Here is a 10454-nt window from a genome sequence, read left to right as displayed (position 1 = left end):
TTTCCCTATTTACATTGACACTATTACCCCAGTTTAAAATTGATTCACTTTGTGGCCTTTTCTACTTTCTATTACCAACTTTCCCTTGGATAATGAGGACCTGCTATAGATTTAAGTATTGCATAGTTAGTTGGTAATAATGTTTTGGGGATCCTTCTTAAATATTGTTGGGGAAACTTCTTTAGAGGAATTATTATTATTACCTACATAATTAAATCCCCTTGGTGTTTAGTGATGTGAAACGAATTTGGCTCATAACAAGTTCTTAAAACAGATTTTCCAAGTAATTACTTTTATAACAAACATATTTAAATTAATATTGTTTCCTTTTTATTTAAAAGTGGATACCGATGCTTCAGAATGGACGATTAAAGACTGGGCAGTTTTGCCTACCGGTCTCACTGGAAAAACCACCACAGGCTTATTCTGTACTGTCTCCTGAGGTCAGTTTCACATTGAAATTCTCCAGTCTGAATGAAATGGGCTTTTCATTACAAAGATAGTTTTCTCAAACTTGCTGTTTCTTCTCTCTCTAAGTATGTATATAGTGAAGTAATAATATTGTTTTCCAAGGGACATTAGCAGCTTTGATGATGACGTATGTGACTTGAAGCAAACAAAAACTTGGGGAAAATCTCAATCAAGAATCAGTAGCCACTGTTCAAAAACCAAAGTGCCTTTTGAGAGAACGATTACATGATGATTACCAATGTCTCTTAATGCTTTGACTACAACTTTGTGTAACCATTAATCTGAAATGTGTCTTGTGAATGTTCTCCTGGTGGCATTTATTTTTCATTATAGAACTTTAAAAGTTTTCACAAATAAATTTGTATTGTTTTTAATTAAAAAAAAAAAAAAAGGCAATGTAGGGCTACTGCTCTGACCTCCTTTCTCACCATTCTCTGCCACTCTGCCCTGACTATATAGCACAGCGCCTTTGTTGTTCCTCATACATGAAGAGCACCTTCCCATCTCAGGCCGTTTGTACTTTCCTTTGTTGGCAGTGCTCTATCACAAGACCTGCTGCTTATTTAATTCAGATATCCACTCAAATATCCCCTCTTCAGAGAAGTCATCTATAATTACTTTGTTTTAAGTAGCAGCCTCCACCGCTTTTTATCCCTTTGCTTTATCCTCATAATACTTATCACTGGGACTTCCCTGGCAGTCCAGTGGTTAAGATTCTGAACTTCCACTTCAGGGGCTTGGGTTTGATCCCTGGTCAGGAACTAAGATCCCACATGCCGTGGGGCGCAGCCAAAAAAAAAAAAACAACTTACCACTGACTTTATAGTTCATATATCTTTGTTTATCTGTTTATTGTCTACAGAGTATAAACTCCATGAGGTTAAGGACTTTGTCTTTTTTATGCATTGCTGTATCTACCAGTGCTTAGAATAGTGCTTGGCTCATAGTAGACAGTTAATGAATATTTATTAAATGAATGAATAAAGACTGTAGGAAAGAAATAGGACAGAATCCCCCCAACCCCCAAATCTTTAATTCAGTTTTCCAGGAACATATCTTTTCAGTAAAATAAATTAGTCTTCTGTCAGGGGTAGCATTGTATTTCAAAAGGAAATTTTTTTTTTTTTTTTTGGCGTTACGCGGGCCTCTCACTGTTGTGGCCTCTCCCATTGCGGAGCACAGGCTCCAGATGCGCAGGCTCAGCGGCCATGGCTCACGGACCCAGCCGCTTCGCGGCATGTGGGATCCTCCTGGACCAGGGCACGAACCCACGTCCCCTGCATGAGCAGGCGGACTCTCAACCACTGCGCCACCAGGGAAGCCCCCAAAAGGAAATATTTTAAAAGAAAATATAATTTTATGGAAGTTATGGATTTGTTCTTAATTGATTTGCAGATGCAAGGTCAGCTTTCTAAAGGGGGACTGATGGTTTTCTTCTAGCTACAATGTGTATGTTCATATATAAAGAATATGGTGATAATTTGGATTTGACTATAGATACATAGTATGGCTGATTGATATGTGAGATTAAGCCACCTGATTAAGTGCTTAAACTTTTGTATATTTTAATTACTATATTAAAAGAACAGTATATATTCTTAGCATCATTATTATATTTAAAGAATAGTATATATTACTTTTAGTGCTTAATTTAAAGCAAGTGAGAGATAAATATTTAAATATTTGACTTTTATAGGTCATTGCTTAATGCAATTTTGTATTCACTTTCCTGGTTGAGGTTGAGCTCTCTTTGATTCAGAAAGTCAGAGAACTTCTGATATGTGTTAACTTCAACAGTTCTTTGGACCTTAGAATATGAAGCTTGCCATATAATCACACTTAGGTACTGAGAAACTAACTTCTGTAACTAGTGAACTATTGCTTTATTATATTTCACTCAGTGTTAATTTTCACTGATAAATTGATCATTTTCTTCCTTTGTTTCACCACATTTTCTTGGTTTTCTGGTGTTTCCCCCTTAAGTTTTTATGTTCTTTTCACTCTGAACCTGTAAGCACTCTTCCCATGCAGGATCACTGACTGCAGTTCTGTGGATAGTACTCTCAGAGTGGTGTAGTATATAACTTACAAGAGGACCAAGATGCTTCTGACTCCTACTGCTAGTTGATGTATCTTAAATCTGCATCGCTGCTCACTCATTTCTTGCCAGTTATTTGTCTGGTAAATTAAAAAGCCTAGTGATGTCTTTGCCAGGATGTTCTGTAGATATCTCAGACATAAAATGTCCCAAACTGGATTCATTCTTGTTGACTACTGTTGGAACTTTATGGTGAGAGGAAAACCTTGGCCCCCGACATGCCTCAACAGAGTGATGGTATTCTAGTGAATTTATCTCAGTTCAGTGTCATCAACTTTTCAGGATTAGTGTTTATTGGGCTCCAGGAAGCAGATTCATGCTTACAAGATTCATACAAGATTGACATATAGACTAGCATGGCAGTTTATCATCTCTATTTGCATAGATATGCAAAGATCAGCATATAGGATATTTTTGAACTTAACAGTGGTTACACCTGAGGATAGTTATACTTTTCAATTTAATAATATAATACACACTCATGAATCCACCACCCAATCCAAGAGCTAGAACACTGACAATAGTTTACATCACTTATGTGCTCCTCCCTTATTCCATACTCTTCTTCCTTCTAACTACAAAAAGCTAGCCTTTAAAAAAAATTGTGGTAAAATATACATAACATAAAATTTACCATTTTAACTATTTTTAAGTGTACAGTTCTGTGGTATTAAGTACCTTCACGTTGTTTTGAAAACTAACCTCTTAAAACTACTTTTTTTTATTTCCAGCAAGAGCAAAAGTTTGTTAAAAAGTTTATCTTCTTGGGCTTCCCTGGTGGCGCAGTGTGAGAGTCTGCCTGCTGATGCAGGGGACACGGGTTCGTGCCCTGGTCCAGGAGGATCCCACATGCTGCGGAGCGGCTGGGCCCGTGAGCCATAGCCGCTGAGCCTGCGCGTCTGGAGCCTGTGCTCTGCAACGGGAGAGGCCACAACAGTGAGAGGCCCGCGTACCGCAAAAAAAAAAAAAAGTTTATCTTCTTTAGAAATTTAACCAGAATATTCCATTCTGATTAATGGAGAATTTAGTGTATTACAAACATCAAAATATTAGGGGAAAATCAACACCTACCAAAATGTCTGGAATGGTGAATGGCCAGATGTGGTTGGAGGTTTCATGTACTAAACTTAAAAAAAAATCTTCTGAGTTGGTTATACACCTGTGTTTCCAATTATTTCTGGGAAGGTGGGGGCAGGGGGGTGAGCCAGGAATCAGATTTTGAGAATAAGAAACGTAGAGCTGCAAAGAGAGATGTTAACAAGCAAAGATGTAAAATATTAGGGAGAAAAAAATGATTTAAAAAAAGTACTGCAGAGTTGGGGTAAAATAAAACAGTATAAATGGTCTGTATGGTAAGGAAAAGAATTCCTTGGTGATCTCAGCCTATGTGGGCCAGAAATAAAGTGGGTGAGAGGCCATTTATTTTGTTGACTGAGATACTCTCAGACCATTTTTCTGTAAGGTTTTTTTCCCATAGAATCTTTTATTTTTTAAATTTAATTTTATTATTTTTTTATACAGCAGGTTCTTATTGGTTATCTATTTTATACATATTAATGTATATATGTCAATCCCAATCTCCCACTCTCAATCACCCCCCACCCCCACCCCCCCGGTAAAACTACTTCTTTTTCAAAAATAAATTTATTTATTTATTTTTGGTTGTGCTGCGTCTTCGTTGCTGCGTGCAGGCTTTCTCTAGTTGCGGAGAGCGGGGGCTGCTCCTTCGTTGCGGTGTGCGCTTCTCATTGTGGTGGCTTCTCTTGTGGAGCATGGGCTCTAGGCGCACGGGCTTCTGTAGTTGTGGCATGCGGGCTCAGTAGTTGTGGCTCACGGGCTCTAGAGCACAGGCTCAGCAGTTGTGGCGCACCGGCTTAGTTGCTCCGTGGCATGTGGGATCTTCCCAGACCAGGGCTTGAACCCGTGTCCCCTGCATTGGCAGGTGGATTTTTAACCACTGCACCACCAGGGAAATCTCTAAAACTACTTTTTTTTTTTTTTTTTTGCGGTACGCGGGCCTCTCACTGCTGTGGCCTCTCCCGTTGCGGAGCACAGGCTCCGGACGCTCAGGCTCAGCGGCCATGGCTCACAGGCCCAGCCGCTCTGCATCATGTGGGATCTTCCCTGGACCAGGGAACGAACCCGTGTCCCCTGCATCGGCAGGCAGACTCTCAACCACTGCGCCACCAGGGAAGCCCTAAAACTACTTTTTAATTGAGGTATATATGTGCCTAAAGAATACATTGTTTACTTTGCTTATTTTATGAATTTAATGAAAAGGTTATTATGCTATAAATAATCCTCTGAGACTTGCTTTTTTCATTCAGCATTATATTACTAAGATTTAGTGTTTATTATCAAAATAAAATGTTCCTTCGGAATTTCATTGTACTTAGAATATAATCTAGATCTTTTTTCCTGCGACCTACGGGAAATCTCTGAAAGACCTGAGCTCTTCCACTTCTGCAGTGTCATCTTCTACTACCACCACACCCCTTGTTCCGTACTTAACAGCTTCTTCCAAATTTTTTCCAGCCTCTCAGTCTTTGAATTTTGTCTTTCTTCTTCCTGATCTCCTCATGGCTGGAGTCTTTTCATTATATTTATTTCATTATATATTTCAAATAGCACTTCCTCAGAGGGGCTTTCCCTCACTCCATGAATTTTCAACCCTTCCTTCCTCCACACTGCTAATACAGTCTATCATTTTTAATCCATTTTTATTTACTAAATACTTATCACTATCTGAAATTCTTATTTTCTTTTTTTCTACAAGAAATGGGTAGTAAGCTCCCTGAGAGCAGATGTTATGTTTATCATGAAACCCTAGTACCTAGAAAACTGTGTAGAGACTTCAGTAAATATTTGTTGTATGAATTTAAAGAAGAAAATTACAGGATTATTGGTATTAGCAAAAAGTAAAAAATGGAAATTACCTGGATGTCGACCAAGGGTTTGTTTAATTAAATTTTTGTACAGCCATACAATGATACAGTAGTTAAGAGGAGTGATAAAGATTTAAATATGCCAATGGGACATTTGTAATAAAAATATAAAAATAAACAAATAATGTAGTGACAACCAAACTCAATATGTAGATATATCAGCAACTGGGTGGAAATAGTTTGGAAAATATACACCAAATTTAACAAAGTTAGCTCTCAAAGGGGTGTGGGATTATGAAAGGGTTTTTTTTGTTGATTTTTTTTCTAATCTCACATACCTTTGAAAGGCAGTATAACATAATATCCAAGATTTCACTCCCAGCTCCCACTGACATCAGGTGAGTTTCTTATTCTGCTGTGGACTAAATTGTTCTAACCCCCAATGTGATAGAATTTGGAGATGGGGCCTTTGGGAGGTAATTAGGTTAAATGAGGTCATGAGGATGGGCCCTCATGCTGGGATTAGTGCTCTGTAAGAAGAGACACCAGAGAGCTTGCTCTCTTGGCTGTGTGAGGACACAGTGAAAGGTGGTCATCTGCAAGCTAGGAAGGGGTTCTCACCAGAAACTGACCATGGTGGCGCCTTGATATTGGACTTTTCTAATCTTCAGACTGTGAGAAAATAAATTTCTGTTTTTTAAGCCACCCAGTATATGACATTTTGTTGTGGCAAACTGAGCTGATTAAGATAGTCTCTCTGCCTGAATTTTCTTACCTGTAAATTGAGGAGAATAATTAATGCCTACAATAATTGAGTTATGTTGATGACTGAATGATTAATCGTACGTAGAACATTTAGAATGGTACCAGGCACATGAAAAGTGCTAAAGAAGTGTCTGCTACTATTATGCCATTCCTATTGCCACACTATTTGTTAGAATATTTTAAGAGAGTAGTTCTTACTTTAGCATGCATCAAAATCACCTGGAGTGTTTGTAGTAACACCAGTTGTTTAACCTTACTCCCAGAGTTACTGATGAGGTAGGTCTGGGCAGGGGCTTGATTATTCACAGTTCTTCAAGTGCCCAGAAGATATTGATGCTGCAGACTGTTCTTAAAGAAGTGTGTGTTCACATTTTATTTGGGTGTCCTTTTTTTAAAGCTGAAAATGAGTGTTTTGGGTTGAAAGAGATAGTACTCTTTCTTGTGCTGAGTAATTTCAATTTACTCCACCAGCGTTTGTTTCTTTTTTAAAGTTTCAATACCTGTATTATTTGCCTCAGTAAAGATATTGAATTTCTTACCTACTTAGTATTGAATTTTGTAATAGGAAACTTACTTTATTTGGTTTTATTTTCTTCATATAATAACAATATAAAACCATGGGAAAGAAATCCTATCTTCCTATATATGTATATATATATTTTGTTGTTTGTTTTGTTTTGCTGAGACTTTCTATCTTTGTCATTTGTTTCAAGGATGTTTGTAATTGCTGGTGGAGCTTATTTTTTCCCCTGATGGCTGTTTTAAACTCCTTGTCAGATCTGTCCAGTATCTAAATATTGATGTCTGTTGATTGTCTTTTCTCATTTAAGTTGAAATTTTTCTGGTTCTTGGTATGATGTGTGATTTTTTGTATTATCCTGAACATTTTGGGTATTATGTTATGACTCTAGATCTTACATAAGTCTTGTGTTTTAGCAGTAGGGGGAGGTTCTCTTGCCAGGTGGAGGTAAAGATTCACATTCCCCACTCTGCGTTGGGTTGCGGGTGGCTTATTATTGGGTGGAGGTAGGATTTTGGGCCTCAGTTGACACCTCCCTGGCTGTGAGGGTGAGGGAGAAACTTGTTACTTTTCCCTGGTTGGCCTCCACTGACCCCACAATTAGTGGAGGTACTTTTTATCACTGGACTGGGACCAGTTCCCATCTCTGTCTTCTCTGATAGCAGACAGTATTTGCGAGGGTGGGTTAGGGTTTGAGGAACTTCATTGTAGCCAGCTGAGGGTGGACACCTAGACCCCTCACTCAGCCTGTGGAGGTGGAATGGGGCTGAGATTTGTTTCCTTGTGTTTGGCCAGATTAGGGCAATTGTTGCATTTCACTAGAGGGAGCAGGCTTTTCCTGGAGTTTTGTTTTGTTTTGTTTTGTTTTTTGTCTGTTTCTTTTGGCAATTCTGGGTTGCCAGCTTCTCTAGCAACTAGCCCAGGATACATGAGGCAAAATTAAAACCCAGGAAACACTGCCTTATAGTTCCTTGTATCCTGCGGTCCCTAGCCCATCTGCATCCTTCTCTCCCCTTTCAGTCTTTATGTTTATTTTATGTATCATGTTCAGGGTTTCTAGCTGTACTCGGCAGGAAGAATAGAGATAACTGATGTACTCCCTTTTAAAAATAATTTTTGTGATATGATTTTAATTAATACTGCTAGCAATTTATATCAGAAAAAAGGTTTTCTAATCCTTAAAACAATAGACTTCCTTTGCTTATGAATATTTTAAAGCCCAATTAAAACATAATAGAAGTGTTTAAAATAAAGAAAATAGGATACTGTTAAGCCATTAAGGTATTGTAGATGTGAATTTATTGGCATGAAAAGAGATTCACAATGTAATAGGTGAAAAACAGGTTTCAATATAATATGTTTGATATATCACCTATGTGAGGGTGTATTTAAAAATACACGTGCATAAGGGAAGATCTGGAATGATATAAAGGTGTATGTTTCTGGGAAGATAGAATTTTGAGTGTATATTTTCTGCCTTTTGCTCCTTGAGCCTTTTACTTCTCTTGTAGGAAACATTGATTTTTGTGATAAGAACAAAATATAAGTTCCGCATTTATTTGTAGTGCATAAAATATATTTCCACAGTATTTTTTCTCATTGAAATATTGTAATTTTTTTTCATAATTCACATTTGTTTCAGAATTCATAATCAAGTTAAGCATCTGTGGTCATTTTATTCAATATCTTATAGGTTCCTCTACCTGGCATGAAATGGGTAGATAATCACAAAGGTGTTTTTAATGTTGAAGTTGTTGCTGTTTCATCTATCCATACACAGGTAAGTGAGTTCTAATAATTTTTGTGTTCAGATTTCACTTAAATGAATTGAACATTTTGTCTAGAACTTAAATCAGTTTTGTCTGCTATAAGATTTACGAGACTATATATCAGTTAAAAATGTATAGGTTTGGAAGTTACTTTTTAAAGGAATCAATAAAATATCATTTAATATGAACAAAAGCAAATATTTTGCTTTTCAAAATGTTATTGACTTCATTTTGAAAATTAAGTGATTTTTTTTTCTAAGTTTCTAGAACGTAGCAGAATAATTAGAGTTGAAAAACCGTCATCCAGCTCGTTTTACTTCTCATAGACTTAGATATTTCAAATGGAAAGGGTTCTTAGGGATCACCATATTTTTCACTATATTTCTGGAATGTGCCAAGCTCTTCTCAAAGCCTTTGTATTTACTCTTTCTTTATCTGGAATGCTTTTCCTTCTCACATTCATTGGACTTCTCTTCATTAAGGCTTCTCCTTACCTCAGAGAAGCCTTTGCTGGTGACTCTTAAATATAGCAGCTCCATCACTCTGTATCGTCTAACCCTGCACTCCTTACTGCTTCTTATTTTCGCTTGCATGCTCTTGCACTTTTGCTTTCTCTCACTGTGTGTGTGTGTGTGTGTGTGTGTGTGTGTGTGTGTGTGTGTACATATAAATGCATTCATATCCTTTGTTTATTGGTTCTTTCCCCCATTAGACTGTAAACTCTGTGAGGTCAGGGACATTGTTAACCTGTGAAGGAAAGAGCCTGCCCTTAAAGTACCTTACAGTGAAATAGGGGGAAGTGCAAAAATATTTATAATAAAACTAGTATTATGTTAGATATATGAACTAAATCCTTTCAAGTACAGAGAGAGAGTTGTTTGTTTTGCTGGGAACTGAGTTGTTGCATTGGTGAGTAGGCATTTACCATACAGAGAGAGGGTAGACAATGCAATTGATAAAAAGCAAGTGCAAAGAGGCAGTAATCTGCTGAAGGAAGGGTAATTAATCTGGTGTGACTGCAGTTTAAAGTATGTGGGAAATCATGGTATATGAGCATAGAAGACCAGGCTGGTAAAAGATTATGAAGGACCTTGAATGCCACGGAATTTAGGGTGTGTGGTGATTTCTAACGTAAATAGTAAGTGTGAGAGAAATAAATTTGGGAGCATAATAAGAGAGAGAAATTATGGGGCTATAATGAGTTTATTTTTGAGTTTGAAGTGCCTGGGCACTTCAGATGAAGGTGTCCTATAGGCAGTTGTAATTAATTAGGAGTTTAGGATTGGGGGTAACAGAATAAATGTGATAGCTGAAACTGTACTAGTGAATGTGATTTTCCAGGGAGAAAATGTAGAGTGAGAAGAGGCGGGTGTTCAAAATAGAATATGTGGGTTCTCCAACTTGAAAAGGCAAGGGGTGGCATGCAGGGGTTTCCAAGGCCACCTTTAAGTTCTGTTATTTTCTGGCAGAACTCACAGGACTCAGCATATAGTCATATTCACAGCTGTGATTTATTTTAGTGAAAGATATAAAGCAAAATAAGGTAAGGGGAAAGAGGTCAAGTCTAGAGGAAATAGGACACAGGCTTCCAAGAGTTTTCTCCTACGGAGTCATAGAGGATAAGTTGAAACAGCATATGTGAAATGTTGTCTACCAGGGAAGCTCAGTTCCCAGAGTTTTTACCATAGGCTTGTCTCGTAGACACCCTCTGCCTAACACATACCAAAATCCTAGATTTGCAAAAGGAAAGCAGGTATTAAGCATAAACCATATTGCTTGCACAAACAGTTTAGGTATAGTGAGCAACCGCCTATCAGTAGGAACCCTCCTGAAATCCAAGTTCCCAGATGCCAGCCAAGGGCCAACCTTGTAAGCAGCCCTTTGAAATGTCTTAAGCTTGCTATGTTAACTCTTTTCTGCACAGTGAGGTAGGGAAAGTAAAAAGA

General features: G+C 37.7%; 1 protein-coding gene across 7 annotated transcripts in view; it reads left to right on the top strand.

Annotated features, from left to right (window-relative positions):
- DOCK7 (dedicator of cytokinesis 7) overlaps positions 1–10454 on the top strand; it is a 220162-nt gene that overhangs the window by 100271 nt on the left and 109437 nt on the right. For all 7 annotated transcript variants that reach the window (XM_007464292.1, XM_007464291.1, XM_007464290.1 and 4 more), the window contains exons 17-18: positions 342–443; positions 8433–8519. In XM_007464292.1, the coding sequence (XP_007464354.1) occupies positions 342–443; positions 8433–8519 (189 nt within the window). The remainder of the gene's footprint in view (positions 1–341; positions 444–8432; positions 8520–10454) is intronic.

Source organism: Lipotes vexillifer, unplaced genomic scaffold (genome assembly GCF_000442215.2).
Source record: "Lipotes vexillifer unplaced genomic scaffold, Lipotes_vexillifer_v1.1 scaffold47, whole genome shotgun sequence".
Taxonomy (NCBI): Eukaryota; Metazoa; Chordata; class Mammalia; order Artiodactyla; family Lipotidae; genus Lipotes; species Lipotes vexillifer.
Note: the sequence above shows the minus strand (reverse complement) of the source record. Positions and strands in the feature narration are given on the sequence as shown.